The sequence below is a fragment of the Osmia bicornis genome, chromosome 14, assembly GCF_907164935.1.
Source record: "Osmia bicornis bicornis chromosome 14, iOsmBic2.1, whole genome shotgun sequence".
In the NCBI taxonomy this organism is placed as follows: domain Eukaryota; kingdom Metazoa; phylum Arthropoda; class Insecta; order Hymenoptera; family Megachilidae; genus Osmia; species Osmia bicornis.
The window spans coordinates 513,302-531,768 of record NC_060229.1 but is presented as its reverse complement, the minus strand read 5'-3'; the positions used below and the strand labels follow the sequence as shown (position 1 = coordinate 531,768).

General features: G+C 44.4%; 2 protein-coding genes across 4 annotated transcripts; both read left to right on the top strand.

Moving 5' to 3' along the window:
- Window positions 1-204: 204 nt before the first annotated feature.
- LOC114877050 (116 kDa U5 small nuclear ribonucleoprotein component) lies at window positions 205-4,118 on the top strand. Of its 2 annotated transcripts, none has more exons than XM_029189144.2 (8): window positions 205-291; window positions 640-911; window positions 978-1,249; window positions 1,329-2,017; window positions 2,092-2,321; window positions 2,394-3,112; window positions 3,174-3,454; window positions 3,570-4,118. In XM_029189144.2, exons 2-8 carry the CDS (start codon window positions 666-668, stop codon window positions 4,073-4,075), a joined length of 2,943 nt encoding a protein of 980 aa, XP_029044977.1. In that variant the 5' UTR covers window positions 205-291; window positions 640-665; the 3' UTR covers window positions 4,076-4,118. The 2 variants fall into 2 exon arrangements, with proteins under 2 accessions (XP_029044977.1, XP_029044979.1); XM_029189146.2 differs by lacking the exon at window positions 205-291 and adding an exon at window positions 308-553.
- Window positions 4,119-7,474: 3,356 nt separating this feature from the next.
- LOC114877039 (polycomb group protein Psc-like) lies at window positions 7,475-16,797 on the top strand. Of its 2 annotated transcripts, none has more exons than XM_029189127.2 (4): window positions 7,475-7,675; window positions 9,647-9,787; window positions 10,359-10,957; window positions 11,087-16,797. In XM_029189127.2, the coding sequence occupies exons 2-4, from the start codon at window positions 9,670-9,672 to the stop codon at window positions 12,818-12,820; spliced, it is 2,451 nt and encodes an 816-aa protein (XP_029044960.2). In that variant the 5' UTR covers window positions 7,475-7,675; window positions 9,647-9,669; the 3' UTR covers window positions 12,821-16,797. The 2 variants fall into 2 exon arrangements, with proteins under 2 accessions (XP_029044960.2, XP_029044959.2); XM_029189126.2 differs by having other exon boundaries at window positions 7,608-7,689.
- Window positions 16,798-18,467: the final 1,670 nt, after the last annotated feature.

Here is an 18,467-nt window from a genome sequence, read left to right as displayed (position 1 = left end):
TACAGTTCTTGTAATGAAATAAGAATAAACTCGAAACTATTTCCTTTTCTATTTTTGCAAATTTGATCATTATATTAAACGTATTTTAACAAAAATTTTCCATCCCCGTTAACATAGAATAAGAACCCTTCACAAAAGTATTTTCCTTATATTGGCAAGTCGTTTTGTTCTTGTATTCTAAGTACTTCGTTCTGTAATACAAGATTACACGATTGTGTGTAAATGCAAGCGGGAATACACACGTGTAGTAGAAGACAAATATTAGTGACACTCCGTATTTGTATATTTAATGTAATAATTAAAAACTTTTAGAAAACATTTTTGTTTTATTTCATAATTCACTTATATTGATTTAAAACAAGTTTACAGCCATTACCAGTTACAAGTATATAACGTTGAGTAGTCGTACATGTAGTACTGTTTAAACCGTATCAATTTTGACAAATGTATAGAACTCATCTTTTGTAAATGTTGTATTAATTCCAATAAAAATGGTTAATGGCTGTTAACTATTTTAATTACTAAAATAAGACCGGTTATTTCTCAGTTTGAGGTTATGTACAGCTTCTTAACCAATTGTAAATAATCATAATTATAATCGGCTTTTATAAGTAAACAGCTCATCCCTTATATTTGCAGTTATTTAATTAAAAGACAAATCCACCATGGATACAGATCTATATGATGAATTTGGCAATTACATTGGCCCGGATTTGGCCTCTGATAGTGAAGATGAAAATGAATATGGAAATGCTGGAGATGATGCAGAAGACAGAGACCGTTCAGATGAGGAAATGGAAGAAGATAAGGATGAGTCTAGAGAACAAATGGAGCAAGGCAATTCTATGGCAGTTGTACTGCACGAGGATAAAAGATATTATCCTAGTGCTTTAGAAGTTTATGGACCAGAGGTAAGCCAAGTGATTATAAATGTTTCCAGTGCTTATTATCAATTACTCATTTGTGATAAATTATAGGTAGAAACTCTAGTGCAAGAAGAAGATGCACAACCATTAGACAAGCCATTGATAGCACCAACCAGAAGACCAAAGTTTCAAATAAAACAACAACAACTTCCAGAGACAACATACAGCATAGAATTTTTAGCTGATATGATGGATGCACCTCATCTCATAAGAAATGTTGTTTTACTTGGTCACTTGCACCATGGCAAAACCACCTTAGTTGATTGTTTAGTAAGACAGACTCATCCCTATTTGCACAGTGTAACGGATGAAAAACCACTGAGGTATACTACTGACCTAGTTGCAGACATTGTAAATACTTTGCACCATCAATGATAAATAAAAACCCTATCTTTTGTCTAGGTATACAGACACATTATTCACGGAGCAACAACGAGGTGTATCGACCAAGGCAACTCCCGTGACCTTACTGTTACAAGACGTGAAGTCAAAATCCTATCTCCTAAATATATTCGACACTCCGGGTCACGTAAACTTCTCAGACGAAGCGACAGCAGCTATACGTTTATCCGATGGAGCGGTATTGATCGTCGACGCTGCTGAAGGAGTTATGTTAAATACCGAACGTCTGTTAAAACACGCGTTACAGGAAAAACTCGCGTTAACAGTGTGCATAAACAAGATAGATCGATTGATACTAGAATTAAAATTACCACCCCTAGACGCGTATTACAAATTGAGACATATCATTGAAGAGATCAATGGACTGATAGCCCTGTACTCAGATTCTGAGAATCCCTCTTTTGTATCTCCAGCTATCGGAAACGTATGCTTCGCAAGTTCTGAATACAATGTCTGTTTCACCCTTAAATCCTTTGCGGCACTTTACGCCAAGACCCATCCCACCCTGAATGCCAATGAGTTCGCGAAAAGATTATGGGGCGACATATACTTTAATTCAAAAACGCGGAAGTTTACCAAAAAACCACCTCACAATACTGCACAACGTAGCTTCATCGAGTTCATTCTCGAGCCTTTATACAAGATATTCGCTCAAGTCGTCGGTGATGTTGACACGACTCTACCCGATGGTTAGTCGATTGGTTATAAATTAATGTAACAAGTTTAATTCGTCAGGGTGTAATTATGTAATTTACTTCCACAGTACTGGATGAATTGGGGATAAGATTAACATCAGAGGAAATGAAAATGAACATCAGACCTCTGTTGCGGCTGGTGTGCACACGTTTCTTGGGTGATATGTGTGGACTAGTGGACATGTGCGTAGCTCATGTCCCCAGCCCTCAGTCACATGCACCAGTCAAGGTTCAACATGTGTACACTGGTCCCATGGATTCACCTTTAGCGCAAGACATGATTAATTGCGACCCGGATGTTAGTACTTGCGAATTATCGTGTAAATTTAATATCTAATACTACATTAAACAAATTAAATTCTCTTTGCAGGGAAGATTAATGATCCACAGTACAAAAATGTATCCTACCGAGGACTGTACGCTGTTCGTAGTCCTGGGGAGGGTCATGTCCGGAACCCTCGAGGCAGGACAACGCGTCCGCGTATTGGGCGAAGCGTACTCGCGTACAGACGAAGAGGATTCTCGCGTTCTTACAGTTGGAAGACTATGGATCAGCGAGGCGCGTTATTCGATCGAATTGAACAGAGTACCTGCGGGCAATTGGGTTCTTATCGAGGGTATAGACAGACCGATCGTAAAGACGAGCACGATTACCGATCTGAACAACTCAGACGATCTCCACATCTTCCGTCCGCTGAAATTCAACACGCAGAGTGTAATTAAAATAGCCGTCGAGCCTGTCAACCCCTCAGAGTTACCAAAAATGTTAGATGGTTTGAGAAAAGTGAACAAAAGCTATCCTCTATTGGGTACCAGAGTCGAAGAGAGTGGCGAACACGTAGTCTTAGGAACGGGTGAACTGTACTTGGATTGTGCGATGCACGACTTGCGTCGTATGTACTCTGAGATCGACATAAAAGTGGCGGACCCTGTAGTAGCATTCGCGGAGACAGTAGTAGAAACAAGTTCCCTAAAATGTTTCGCCGAAACACCAAATAAACGTAACAAGTTAACCATGATCGCCGAGCCTCTTGAAAGAGGTCTTGCCGAAGATATAGAAGCAGAACATGTTCGAATCACATGGAACAAGTAAGTAAAACTTTTGTATGTTATAAATCATATACGAAACAGGATGTGTTTCATTGTGCAGGAAGCGACTAGGAGAGTTCTTTCAAACAAAGTACGACTGGGATTTGTTGGCTGCCCGAAGTATATGGGCATTTGGTCCAGACTCCACTGGACCTAACATTTTAGTCGACGATACATTGCCATCGGAAGTGGACAAAACGTTACTGAACAGCGCCCGTGACGCCATTATTCAAGGGTTCCAATGGGGTACTCGGGAGGGTCCACTCTGCGAGGAACCAATTAGAAACGTGAAATTCAAAATCCTGGATGCCGTCATTGCCCAGGAACCTCTCCATCGAGGAGGTACATAGTTTTCGTTTCTTCCCAAATAAAAATTTCACTCCCCTTAGATTACTGATCCTCCAGAACCTAGTTTATAAGTTTTAAGTTAAATCCTGTCCTCTTTTCTTTATCTTAGGTGGTCAAATAATTCCCACCGCCAGAAGGGTAGCCTATTCTGCTTTCCTCATGGCGACACCAAGGTTGATGGAGCCCTACTTGTTCGTCGAAGTCCAGGCACCCGCCGATTGCGTGTCGGCAGTATATACGGTACTGGCTAAAAGGAGAGGTCACGTGACCCAAGACGCTCCCGTTCCCGGAAGTCCTTTATACACCATTAAGGCTTTCATCCCAGCGATCGATAGCTTCGGTTTTGAGACCGACTTGCGAACGCACACGCAAGGTCAGGCTTTCTGTCTGTCCGTATTCCACCATTGGCAAATCGTACCTGGCGATCCTTTGGATAAAAGCATTACGATACGACCCCTCGAACCACAACCAGCCACCCATTTAGCTAGGGAATTTATGTTGAAAACACGAAGACGGAAGGGACTGTCCGAGGACGTGTCCATCAACAAATTCTTCGACGATCCTATGTTACTTGAATTAGCTAGACAAGATGTATTACTTAATTATCCATTGTAATCTGTAGCTATAAATTTCGTACTCTAATTTTATCATTAAAGAAATAATTTTATATAAAAAATGTGTGTGTTTCTATCTACCATTATCCTCTTTATTATTCCAATTGATAAATGATTTTTAAGAAAAAAAAAACGGAAGATTTCATAAGAGGAATTTTCCATAGAATTCGCTTTTAAATTTAGCGAGGTTTCAAAGCTATCGAAGAAGGAAAAACTTGCGGCGCCTCGTTATCGAGCGTGATCTTAAAATAAAACGAGAGACGCTTCAACTCGTGACCGTGCGAAAATAAATACTCGGTCGGCAACTCGTGCCAAAGAACGCGAAGTGAAACATTCCACCGAGCTGCTATTGCGAAATAGTATAGTCGCAAGTCGACTGTAACATATGGACAAGATTTCGTCCATATCCATTCCCTCGAAAATTTTCAAGAACCATTATCTATTTTATGCGACAGTATCTTTCTTAATTTAATTTTAAATCAGTTTATCGTTTTAAACATTAGATATATCAGATTTTCCTAGAAACGATAGCTTCTTCAAACATCTCTATTCGATCCTACATCGTTTCTAACAACTGGAACGGCTTCGCAACTATAATCAAATCCCAAGGCTCTAGAAACGCAAATCATATTAACAAACATGTTCTGCATAATCGCATTTTCAAATTATCACTCCTATCGATCGATATGTCTCGAGAAGTGTAACTATCGAATTCTAAGAAGGTTCTAGAAACGAGAGGCGCTTCTCCGAATATTCCTCCCCGACTCGAGGCCATCGTTTCTTCGGTAGGTTATTCTTTTCGATTCTGACGTATGGAAAATGTATAATTATCGAATTGTAAGAATGGATTAATTATAAAATATGAAAACAAAGGCCGTATCGGAGATTCGATTGGGGAGCTATAAGTATCGAAGAGACGGGAGGCGCGCGCAGTTGATGGGCTGAGCCGCAACTGCGCGCAGTCGAATGGGTGGACGAAGTGGTTGGAGCCTGACGCCATTTTAACAGCTGTAACCACGCCCATCCGGCCGCCCATGGGCGCCGATCGACCAGGGAGTCGTGCCTCGATGGACGCGAAACCGGGTTCGTTCAGCGACTGTCTCTTTTCAAGGCAATGTCGCTATGAAGCGGGCTACCGCGTCGTCGCCGATCGATCGGTCGACTTCTCGTTCTCCTCTCTATCTCTTTCTCGCTTTCGTCCACTCTCGACCCCTCGCTGCCGTATACACACGCGTAATCGCACTTCTTTACCGTTTGATCTTTGCGTTAGAATTGAACGATACGCTTTGTTTTATGGAATTGAATGATAGAAAGTTGATTTTGTATGTTCGGAAGAGACATGCTTCTTTGCAAGAAAATGCTTGATTTTATTCAGCTACGTTCTGTAACTCTGGGCGAACGATTTAGGCAATAATCTGGAGATATAAACAATAATCTAGCCATAACTGTACGATAAAATGACCCGCCATTTATCGACAATCTGGAGTCAAAGTGGTGCTGGCTTATAAACAAGAATAACGTTGACGCTGCATTTTGTCGAGAAAAACCAACGCAATAAACTTAGTCCAGATTTGCATACTTTTGCTTCTAAAGAGGGAAACGAATGTATATAAACTGTTAGCAAACAATTTTTAGGTCTGGACTTAGCATTAGAAACTCATGACAGAAGCAGACCGTAAGTTCTCCGAATAACGCAAGCAGCGTCCATTACGATCAATCGGTTACCAATTCGTAATAACTAGAGTAATGCCATTACTTTTTGCAGAACGTACAAATGGAAACGTATTGTTTCTTATAACAAATAGACCAAAGTTATGAAACTAGAGGCTACAATGTGAACTTTTCGAGCGGTGCTGCATATGTGCCAGCACGCACTTGCCACCGTTATGTACCTGCATATTTATCGTTACAGCTCGTCGATATACTTTTTATTGCTACGGGGACAGGTTACCGTTCGTAATACGGCACTGTTCGAAAGCCGCTCTTTTTATGCTCGATGCACCGCGACGGCGCTGGATGCATTTGATAATTAGAGCGACGTGGAAAGGGACTGCATGGTCAGATGACGCTCGAGCATCGGTCCAACGAGTTCTTCGCGCTGATTAGCCATGCATACTTCTGCGTCGTTTCTAAACTTACAAACGTGCGTTCATCTCGCACGATTTCTGATCTTTTCTTTAAAAAAAGGAAAGTACCTATCGAAGAAAATGCATGTCATGAACAGGTTGGTCGATGCGAAGATCCGAATGGAAGCGGGTTATGGTCTCCCGATTACGGGCGAATGCCGAATGGTCCGATCGATCTGCGTCGATCGATGAACCGATCGATATAATACATATATCGAAGGGTGCGATAAATGGAAAAGCGCAAAGGGCACAGTCGAGGGGGTAAGGTAAGCGCGAGCAAGAAGCGGAAAGGTCGGAATCGCGGAAAAGGACGAGGTCGGGAAAGGAAACGGGCTGGTTCGTCGACGCTCGACGACGCTCGGCGTCGTTCGTGCGGCTCCGTCGCAGCGAGGCGGGGTTTAGGCGGGGTCGATACGAACGGAGCCCGTGTCTTCCCGTCGTTTCCGTACAGCGTCGTTCTAATCGCACCGTATCGAAAACTGGCAACGACTACCGCCGCAGTTCGGCGCCACCGGTGCACACACAGTTACTCCTCTCTCCTCGGTGAATCGCTACCGCCGTCGTTGGATCGCGATATCATCGTGCATCGTTGCACTCGTTCGACGAGAGTGGGCCGAGTGCATCGAGTGCACCGAATTGGACTCGTAGTCGAGAGAGCCAGCGGTTACGTTGCATTTGCAAGCCGCGAGACGAGACCCCGTGAGTCCTCGAAGAGGAAGGGGAGGGGGTGACACAGAGGCGCCGGAGGGGGGACAGACAGAGACAGAGAAAGAGTGTACGACAGGGGGGAGACAGAAAGCGAGAGAAAGAAAGAGTACGCGGGAAAGAGCGCGCACGCCTGTCGACCCACCGGTCGATCGACAACCACGTCGTCGACGGCGAAATAACGTGGTGCGCGAGGACGGCAGTGACGACGGAATTTCTCTTCTTTTCACGACGGGAGGGAGAAAAATGAACGCGTAAAAAGGCAGGAAGAGTCAAACGAAAAGATACGTGGTAAAGGAAGAGGAGATCAAGGAGAGAGAGAGAGGGATCGCGGAAGGAAGGAAGGAAGGAAGGAAGGAAGGAAGGAAGGAAGGAAGGAAAGAAGGGGAAGGAGAAAGAGAGAATCGGGTCGAAATCATCGGACATGTGCGCGGCGCTGTACTCGCAGGCAGTAGGGACGTGATGGTACGTAGCTGGCGGCGTGCGAGTTATCAGGATTGCTCGCGGTCACGGGTTCGTGACGACCGTGGTGAGGAGTGCGACGGCGTGAGCGACGACAACGAGCGCGCTATCGCGAGAGAGAGCCTCGGGGCGCCGCACGCCGACGGACGGAGCGGCGTTGCCACCTCTCTTCGTTCGCTGCACCGCGAGAAGCGGCGGCGATACGGCAACCAAGAACACCGTCGTTGCCACGTCCGCTGCTACGTTCCGCTGCCAGCCGGGACGGCAGCTCGCTGCTGGCCACCACGACCATCTCTCTCGCTACGCTGGTAAGCACCTACATGTAAGCGTCTCTATACACCGCCCTGAGAAACGTGTGTGGTAGTCGAGTGAATCGCCAAACAACCGTGGCTACTCTCGTGATCCTCTCTCGAAGATAGGAGCGAGCAGCGCCGCACCGTGCTGCCCGCGAGATCCTGTTGCCTCGAATAGCTACCGGAGCTGCTGCTCTCGCACTCGGACCGGTACGTTCCGAGTTCCGAGTTCCGAGTTCCGAGTTCCGAGTTCCAAGTTCCGAGCAAAAAGGCTCGAATCACCGATGTGTTACCGTGGCAACGCTTCTATCGTCGACAGCTCTCTTCATTTCCAATTATTTCTCTTCCCCCCCCCCCCCTCCCTTTATCATCCTTTAGAATCCTTTCCCTTTTTTCCCCCGTTCGCTTTTTGCCGCCGTGTCGCGATCAAATTTATTTACTCCGTCGTTTTTCAACCACGACCTCGTGTTCGTCGAGCGTAGAAGACGTGACCGGAATGGAAAACAGAGACACGCCACGGTCTCCTCGGTTCGGACGGTCGATGAAAAATTGAGATCGCGACTCCGACTCCCTCGAGAATCGAACGGGGAGACCGCAACGTTTACACCGCGAACGAATTCGATCTCTCCGGACTTGGCGCCAGACCTTTCTCAAGTTCGAGTCTAAAGGCCCTTCTCTTACTCCGATCCCTTTCTCTTTCCCTCCCACTCCGTTTATCTCTGTCCGTCTCCCTTTTCTCCACCTCTTCATTACTCCTGCCATTCCTGGTGACCCCACCTTCGTCCCTGTCGCGTTCCCGGCCTTGGCGGATCATTCACGGACCGAAATTGCTTGAACGTGAGTAGCCGACTGTGTCGTGAGTAGCCCAACACACAGGTGGTCGAGAGTTTCCTTCCAGCCAGAGTTCGTTAGCCATGCGCAGTGACAACTTGGCCAGTGCGTTTATTATCGCGCGGGAGATCAGTTCGCGCAAGCTCTAAAAACCTAGTTTTTCCAGGCCGACACTGGTCGCGTGACCGGTTGGTTTCACTGTCAAGTACCTTTCACGCGAGGACCTCGTTGTACCCATCTACCGTCTCCGTGGCATAGAAGACGTGGCATACGCTCGTCCGCTCGATTCGATCGACCACCAACAAATTTCCCTTTAATCTCTCTCTTTCTCTATCTTTCGATAGAGAAGCCACGATAACGTTGCTCCAAAGAATCGTAAGAGCCGAGGAGATTTCATTTGCAACCACTTAACGACCATTCGCGAACAGCCGAGTCTCTATTAGAACCGCTTTGCCAACGGCCAAATGTTCGTCTTTAATGTTCACCATGGATACGGAACGTAAGCTTATCTGCTGGAAAATATTATCGAATGCCTGTACCGACAGAGACAGAGAGGGAGGGAAGAGAAAGCATCCCCTTTAAAGAGATAGACCTTAAAGTCCAGACGTAACTCGCTTCCCCCTTAGCACTTCACGAGATATTTCATTATTCTAAATAATATCGACGGCATGCATCGGCCTGGCAGAAATGAAAATCGCCGCTTCGAATGTGATTATCCGCCTGTATTCCTCCCCACTGTCCCTTATGCCGCTTCAGGATAACCTACCTGCATTTCGGAATCCTATGCTCCCATTATATTAGAATGCGCATCGATACCGTGGGTGTCGGTATTAATGCGTGCATTAAGCGATTTAATTTTAGATAAGCCAGAGATCACCGATCGGCGACGCGTTCTCTGTCGTGTGGAATGAATCGGAACGGGGCGTGTAAATCTTGAAAGCACGAAGGAGGCGACCAACTTTTTTTTCTTTTCTTTTCTTTTGTCTTGTCTACTAATTAGAAGGTCTTTAACGCTTTGACGGTCACTGACAAATTCTAATTATTAGTTACTGTCAAGTTATAATACGATAGTGCTTATTATCAGCAAACTGTAGATAAGGTGTTAATTGTCTCCGCCTGATCCGACAACGGTGGATTAACAATCGTGTGGCACAGCTGTTTCAGAACCGAGTAGCGACATGGAGGCAAAGGAGAGGGAGAAGCCACTGGTTAAAGACTTGAACGAACATATCGTGTGTCCTCTGTGCAGAGGCTACCTCATAGATGCTACAACCCTGATGGAATGTCTGCATTCTTGTTAGTATCACCTTTGAACCGTCCATTGTTCACGACTTATCGGCAAAAAAAAATATTCTTTACCCATTCAAGTTGCATGTCATCATTCGTTTCTATTAGCATTCGTTTGCAATGGAAAATCATCGAAGCGTTTTACAGACAACCGATTTCGGTTGATAACGACGAGAGAAATAACGCGTGTCTTGCTGTACTTCGAACAAACGTATCTGCTTCGCGTGCGTGAAATAGTCGGTTCGTTCGTCTGCCCCTCTGGCAGGGTGGCTAAATTCGAGGAGGGTGACTAACCGCAACGCTCTCCGTTCCGCGCGGTTCTAATACCCTCCCGGAGCGGGTAGATGGAGATTGCGAAAACGAGTGGCTACAGATTGCATGGTAACCGGTGAAATATCGTCCACACAGACTCAATGATAACCGATTAAATATTTGCTAATGAACAATATTAAATTGTAAATTAGTCGATTCGTTAAGCTTCAGGTGCTAATTTATGTCATGAAATCGTGTCAGACTTTCCATGTTTCGAAATCGGCCACTCGATACGCAAGAATCTAATGCAAGAAACACGACCCTCTAGTTTGCAGAGGTTGCATAGTCAGAAGATTGAGCAGCGGTGCACGAGCATGTCCCGTGTGCAATGTCGCGACAACTCCGCCGCTTTTGCCTGACGTGAAGCTGCAACGACTGGTGTATCTGGTGGTACCGGGTCTCTTTCGGTCCGAGCTCGAGCGAAGACGTCACTTCCGTCTGGTGAACCCACAATGCCCGCCTCTGGCCCTACCCTTGGGAGCCCTGGACTTAACCTTGGATGATTTCGTCAGCCTAAGCCTGTGCGAGCTCGACGAACCGGAAGAGGAGGCACATGGTCAGCCAACGGAAAATCGTACCGGGTCACGACACCGAAACAATGTTGAATCGCAAGCGAAACACGAAGACGCTATACGCGTTAGAAGCACCAGATATCTCAAGTGTCCTGCAGGAGTAACTGTTCGACACCTTGTGCGACTGTTAATGCTAAAGAGAGGCTGGGAAGAAGCTAACTCTCAAGGAACGAACAACAGGATCGAAATGCTGTGCGAGAAGAACAACGAGCAACGACGAGGTGGCACGAAGATGATGCTCCTGGATCAATCCTGGACTCTGTTAGACCTAGCCTGCATATTCGGTTGGAAGAGGGTAAGTTTCTAACTTTATTTACTACACTAATATACGTATCGAACTAGTCTCTGTTTAACCGAGGGTAACGAGTTTATCCCTTTGAGAATGACGAACCCACAGAGGGGTGTGATGATTTTCACGTTACAGGAAGCACCCATGAAGCTGTTTTATCGCGTGGTACGTAAAGAGGATACCGATCCGATGTCGAGATTGAGTTCTTACGACGATGGGACGAGCAAGGATGTCACGACCATGGAGAACATCCAAAGACCGCCAACTCCTCCGCCGAGTCCAAAACCAGCCCAAGAATGCGAAGTGGAGGCTCGTAGGATTTTAGAAAGTAGTAGCGAGCCGCCTCGATCCTTGGAAGCGAATTTGGAACGCGACAAAGAGTCAAAGGCGAAGAAACCCCGATGCGAGGTGACGCCCGTCATGAGAACTCCCGACCTCGTGCCGATACAAAGTAGCCACACTGCAGAAAGCTCGAAGAGCAAAGAGTTGACGCGATTAGAGCACCGAAAGCGTAGAAAACGACGGAACAAACGAGTAATCGCCGAAATCACCACCACGCCGAGGGAGGATCTGTTGAAGTTGAAGGTTCGATTAACGCCGTGTCCACCGAGGATCACGTCGAGTACCAGCAGTGGCCAAACCAAGGAGAAGTTGCTGCAGATGAGAGCAGTTAGAAGGGAGAAGATCAAAGTTAGTCAACGAACGTCGAGTTCCTCGATTCGAGATGAAACCGGTACGAAGGAGAACTTGGGTGATACCGAAGAGACTATAGAGGAAATCATAGACAGCATACCGGACGAGGTTGTCAGAATCGCGCAGAATATAAGTACCCAAGGAGAGGAAGCATCCTCGGCTACGACGGACAGAACCGATCAGAGAAACGCGACTTCGAAATGTAGGTCTACAACCAAGAAAGAGGAAACCGAACCGGAAACCGTTAAAGCAGCGGAGCAAGTTGAGACGGATCGTCCGAAGAAAGACGAGGAGATCCTTCGACGATTGGGTCTGGTAGCTGTGAACAAGACAGGTGAGAATTTCCAGGATAAAACCAAACAGCGCGTTCAAAACAACAGCGAGAAGGGACTGGACCGGGAGAAACTGGAGAAACAATTGCGCGAAAGCAAAGCTAACCGAGTGAGAAGTTTACTAGCAGAAAAACAGATGCGCGACGCGTTGAAGAGCATAATGTCTAAAACGAAGGACCATCCATCCCCTGTTCAGACAACGACAGGCCCAAAGAAGAAGGGACCGCCACCACTGGCGCCTCTGCGCGTCGCGAAACCTTCGGGTTTCGCCGCATCGAGCGCCATTTTAGAAGCGAACACTTCCAAATATGAGATCCCATTGGACCTGAGCAGTGGTGGAGCTGTGCACAACAACGTCCTCGATCTATCGGCCAATTTGACCACCGGTAATTTCACCTCGTCTCCATCTTCATCCTCGTCCTCCTCACCATCCTCCTCTTCGTCCTCTTCTTCTTCTTCTTCTTCCTCCTGTTCCGTACCCTCCTTGAATCCCAGACCAACGCGTCCAGCGATCTCTTCGGGAAACCTACTAAGAGGGAAGACGAAGGACTCGGAACAACGACGAGGTCAAGATTCTAATCTGGTAACGCTTTCTGACGCAGCTGTGTCTCTGCTAAGCATCGACAAGAACGCGGTCGATCCACTGGTGCTGGCTTCGACCAGCATCGCCAGCAAGGTGGCTCTGCGAATACCGCAGCCTCATCAAAGAATCTCTGGTTTTGGGATGAAGATTAAACCGAATCTGGGTATCAGACATATCCCTAATCCTCAAGCGGTGGTCGCCTCGCAGTACAGGAATCAAAGGGTCAGTTACTTTAACACTGCCTCGCAACAACCACCCTAAGCAGGGACGTGTTCTCGATCCACTGTCTATCTATTCGAACGACGGGTTTTTCTTTTCCAATTATTTACTTCTACAGGCGTCAGCCATGTTAGGGAAAGAATATTCTTTGACGATTCGAATAGATTGCGGAAGAATATCTTTCTCCTTACACTTCTTTGCTAGTTGTTTACGCGTAAAAATACAGAAACAAGATTCCTATGTGAACTAACCCAAAGGCTGTACGTTACCATATACATACATATTTTCTCCTGCTTCCTAAAACGTTTCGTGAAACTCGAGCGACTTTCGCGTGGGTGCGAAGAGACACGCGGGTACACCCGGTAGCATAAACTAGAACGGCCACTCGGAAAGTGAAAGCGAAAGAACGATTGCGACATTTGATACGGTAAGGGTACACGAAATTCGTATACTTTTCAAAACTGACCGGTATTAACCCTTCGAACGGCGGACGCCGGGTCAATAGGTGACCCAGACCTACTAGAGGTTCGAGGGTTAGTCTAGATGAGAAATTAAGGTTTCCGTGTGTCTTTATCCACGAACGAAAAAGAAACGATAGCGGCATCCAAAACCGTTGTTACCTAGATGTACTAAGACTACGTATGTTTGTAATGCATGTATACGTGTTTATGATCAACCATTAACCCTTTGCCTTAATATGGAGCCTCACATTACGTCTGCAATGATTAAAATTTTAATTAATAAAATTGAGAGTTTCCAAGGGAACGTTATATCAAATATTTCACTTCCCTTTTTACATACAGTTTACTTTAACGTACTCGGTCAGCAAGTAAGGCAAAGGGGTTAAACGCAAATCGTCGTGCTAGAGTTAACTAACTAATTTTCGAGAAGAGGCAATTTGGCGAACGATTCTATCGGCCATGATACCACGGTTGACAGAGATATATTGGACGTAATATAAGTCATAGGGGTTGTAGAGAGAATAGTTGGGTGAATGGTTAGGATTATGGTGGATGGTTGACGGATAAACTGTCTTGTCTCTCCTTTTTTTAGAAACTTAGCGAAACATGTACTTCATAGAGATGCCAAAGAACGCCAGAGAACGTGTGCAATGTATTAGTGCAATTTAATTATCGTCTATTATAATATACATACATATACATATATTATATATTGATCGCAGTATAAGACCGATTCAACTCGTGGCAAAGGATTAATATCTATTAGTCCGAGCGGTTAATAGCGTACGAATCGGATGAACGACGGTTTCGAACAGTCCCTCAACTAATTATAGAAGATAATTATTAAACTCGATGTTGCGGAAAGCTTTGCAAAAGCTTTCGTTCAATTGGGAGGTCTTAAAATGCACGCACGAGGTTTTTATTTTATAAAAACGTAAAAACTCGCGTAGCTATTATTATTATCGATTTGAGAATGATACGTGGGGTGTCGTGTGACTGCTGGTACGAGCTCAAAGATGGCAATCCTGCGAGGAGGATACAATTGAAAAATTGTGAAATAAAGATTCTCTTACGAAAGGGCACAGTTAGCGAGATTTCTAACACTTTTTAAGTTAATAAAATAACATTGTTAAAAAATTAGTGTCTCTCTTTTCTTATCCAATTTTTTCCCTCGTACTACCAGTTACACGACACTCTTTATTGTAATCTAGGATCGAAATCTAAGAAAAGAACACGTTTACCAGGAATCCAGATCTTACTCGAACGATCTTAATGATTATAAAACAGTATGCACATCGATCGGAGCGTACGCATTGCGTAAAGAGAGTATGATAATTATCGAATAAGAGTCAAGGTGGATATGCAAACAGATTGTAAAACGAATCGACGTGATGAAAATACATATGAAAATGAAGAGATCAAATGAAACTGCATTATACATAATGATATGAATATAGTACGTGTAAGGAAGCAACGCGTTGAGTAAGTTGGTGCTGAAGGTTTGTCGTACATTTGCATCGAAATTGAGTAATTAGGAAAATTGAGCAAAGGTTATTGATTAACTCCCTACGCTACGTTCAGAGTCCATTGAAATTATTACACATACGAAAAGCCTTTTGCACCATGTATGAAATAATTATAATATCCAGTTACTCCAATTTTTATTCATACACATGCGAAGCCAAATGTAAACGCATGAACGAAACAAGAGAGATCCACGAAACCGGACGTTTCAATTAATAACGAATTTGTGTCAATTAGTTTCCTGGTTACACGATATCGAAGAGGAACCAAGCGATTTCGAGTATGCTGAAAATCAAAAACTGCCATTTTAGGAAAAACGAGGACTGCTCGTTAGAATTTTAATGGTGAATTTAAAGGAAAAAAAAAAACTAAAAGGGACCCAGATTTTTACGGCATTGTTATTTTTCTACAGCGTTTTTAAACGAAATCGACTTACGTTCTATCGTCACGATCGATCATAATTTATTCGTTGATCCACCGATTATGGAATATCTATGTTGAAGAAGTAGTAAGACGACGTTTATTGGAGGTGGTGGTTAATAAAATATAACCACGAGAAATATATTAATCCTTTGCAGTCTAAACGTGTCTCTGATACTATTACCTATAATGTCTGTGAAATATGAAACGATCAGAAAATTTTCTAACATCCTTAGCTTCATTATTATTTTATCCCCCAAAGGATTCTCTGTGATATTCCATACATTAATTCGACGTAAGTTGGATGGATAAATGGACCGCAAACGGTTAATATTAGATTTGTTTCAAAAATGAACTTTAACCCTTAAATCGGTATTCCTTTGAATATTTAAATTGGATATTTGGTCGAAGGATTAATCTATTGTTGAAAATAATATCCGTGTACTTCCTTGTTAATACCTTACCTCCGGTTCTCGGATACCATAAACACTATTTACCGAAATTTTTATACTTCGATTGAATTGTAAATGAATCGTTAACCATCATAGTCTATAAATAGATTTCCAGTCGGTAAGGTGTTAACAATACAAGCGATATAAATCATTTCTAAAATTATAGATTCTCAAAGACTTTAACGCCTACGTACTTCAGTGTCTACGATGTAACGAGGGATCAAGAATTCTTTCGATCGACAAGTTACTTCCTACGTTGTCTCTTCGCTTGTTAACATTGTAACATACACGAAGAACATTTGCGCCCAACTGTGGCGATTTTATGGACGTTTCTTTAAACCTTTATATCTAACGTATCGTAAGCGTAGAATGCCAAAAAGAAAGAAAAAGAAACAAATTAAGATTGTCATAAGAGCGATCGTTGAAATCGTATCTATAAATCATCAAGCTTTATGCGAATGTTTTAGATTAAAAAAGTTATTGAAATTGTATGTAAAAGTTCATGTTGTTTTCGTTCGATTGTCGCCAAGACGATCATCTAAGATATATAGTTACATTAATTTTTGTTTGAGAAATTTTAGGAATCGTAATGATAAGCGTGAGATACCGGTTATGCTTCGAAAGCATTGTCGTGATCAATTCGCGACATAGAATGCAACTAATTATACAGTTACTATGAATATTATTGCCCATGATTACCCCATATTTAACGCAATACAGTATTTCTATGATAAGCAAACTGTGAGTTATAATCGAGATAAGAATGTCAATAAGCATTGAAGATACAATGATTCAAATGTGTTAAGCCGTCTTTGTTCCCGTATTTGATTTGAGTTCTTGTTTAATATGTTACAAAGAACGGTCCTAAAGTTATGACGAATTTGCTTGATTAAAATCAAAATCAGAACAGAAGAGAAATCGCAAATTATCATACGTGTTATGTTATTACGTATTCGATACGAATAATCGTTCGAGTATCTAATTATCCTAATTATCATTTTGTTTGGAAACTACCCCGCTACGTCTTGTTGATGAACAGTAATCGGGGCAACATTTGTTATTCCTAATTAACTAGCGTGTTTATTTTGTTAACATTGTTTTTAAACATGATTACATCCACTGTACGATCATTGCTCGGCAATAAATCATGTGTATAATCACACACCAGTGTACTTCTTTTCCAGACTTTACCACCCTTAACTCCTCACATAAAATGAATCCTAGCATCCATTGATAATACGAAAATGACAAATTTGATTTTCGAAGGTGCGTAAGGTGCACAACTCCACTTCCACGCCATATTTACGTTCGGAAAGAGACGGGCAACCCTTCGGACGAATCTCGAAACAAAGTGTCTCAATTCTATCTAACAATTTCATAAATATTTAGAGATATGTATCCTATAACAATGCGATTCCCTGAAAAATATCGCAGATCATCGTCAACCCCCTGTACCACATCCATCGAAGCAGGTAAATGCAAAATAACTGAAAAGAGCCCAAGACTTACAGCCACCCGTCAAAATTAATCGCATAACGGTAGAGCTCGTGCAATGGCGGAAATAAAATGTACAAAAGGTTCACCGTTCCTCCAGGTACATCGACTCCCTCGATTCTACCTCGATTTATCATGCAGCTCGGTCTGTGAGCTACGCAAGAGGGGGGCATGAAGAGAGGCCAGGAGAGATCAAGCTGGGTACGGTGCCCCATAAATGACCTTCGTTACCTTCGTTCCCTACCTCCTACTCATGGACGAAGGTAAAAAGGCGAGGAGGGTACAAAGGATGCCTACCTTCGACAACCTACATTAGGTACGGGAGACGTGGAGTCAGCCTGCGGCCGCGGGCCACGGAAACTCGACCGCTGATTGGCTACAACCTCCCCCAGGGAAGTACGTCGAGAGCGTCGGAAGTGAAGAGGGGTGAGCTTGCTTAGGAGCCGAGTTGATTACACACGAGGCGGGAAGGTTCGTTCCCGAAGAGACTCGTGTACCCGTCGGCAAGCAGAATCACCCTTTTATTTCGACGCATCGTGTGCAACCGGCTTCGTTGGTAGCCGTTTTTCCCCCTCCCCCTCTTTATCTCTCTCTCTCTGATGATTCCTCTGCGCTTTCGCTTCGACACTCTTCCGATCTTGCTGCCTCTCTGTCTGTTCTTCTGGCACCCCTAATGCCGACACCCCTACGATCCCTCCATCAGCACCACCCGTTCCGTGTCGAAGCCTGCCCTTGTCGTCCTCCACCCCACTACGTTTTCCTTTTACTCCGGCTTCTGTTTACGCGAACCGCGTACACCAGAGAGAGAAGAGCTCAGGGAAACGAGAGAGGCATCGCCCCGAAGAGACGAAGACAGAAATAACTCAGGGGTGGACGAACCAGAGGCGGGAAAGATAAAGAGAGAGAGAAAGAAGGGCACGATAGATAAGGCAAAAAAAAAGGGTGGAAGGGTAACGAGGACAGAGAGTGGTGGACGAACCAAGTGGAAGAAAGACGCGTACGTGGGTCGAAGAATAGACGAGGAAAGAGACAGAAGGGGGAGGCGGGGATAGAGAAAGAGAGATGCATCGAAAAAGAGGAGAGTCGGGTATAGAGATGCACACACAGAGAAGGTACGCAAGTGCATGTTGGTTCATCGACTACGAGGGATACGCACACACTGGTCCGCACCCTCCTGGTGCCGAATGTAGTAGAGAATGAATAATGTACCCACGTAGAGCCGATGTCAGGAGGGGCTCCAGGGAATGTAAGCATCGTCCCGGCCCCTCCGTAGGCTTTGTAGGCCGTTTATCGAAACGGCTGCGACAGGATTGCACGTAGGCGATCGTAGTTCAGGCT

Coding starts and splice junctions, on each gene's coding strand:
- LOC114877050 (XM_029189144.2), top strand. CDS start 666: ATGGATACAGATCTATATGATGAATTTGGCAATTACATTGGCCCGGAT. Junction 912..977: donor TAGAAGTTTATGGACCAGAG/GTAAGCCAAGTG, acceptor GATAAATTATAG/GTAGAAACTCTAGTGCAAGA. Junction 2,018..2,091: donor TGACACGACTCTACCCGATG/GTTAGTCGATTG, acceptor TTACTTCCACAG/TACTGGATGAATTGGGGATA.
- LOC114877039 (XM_029189127.2), top strand. CDS start 9,670: ATGGAGGCAAAGGAGAGGGAGAAGCCACTGGTTAAAGACTTGAACGAA. Junction 9,788..10,358: donor GATGGAATGTCTGCATTCTT/GTTAGTATCACC, acceptor ACGACCCTCTAG/TTTGCAGAGGTTGCATAGTC. Junction 10,958..11,086: donor GCATATTCGGTTGGAAGAGG/GTAAGTTTCTAA, acceptor TTCACGTTACAG/GAAGCACCCATGAAGCTGTT.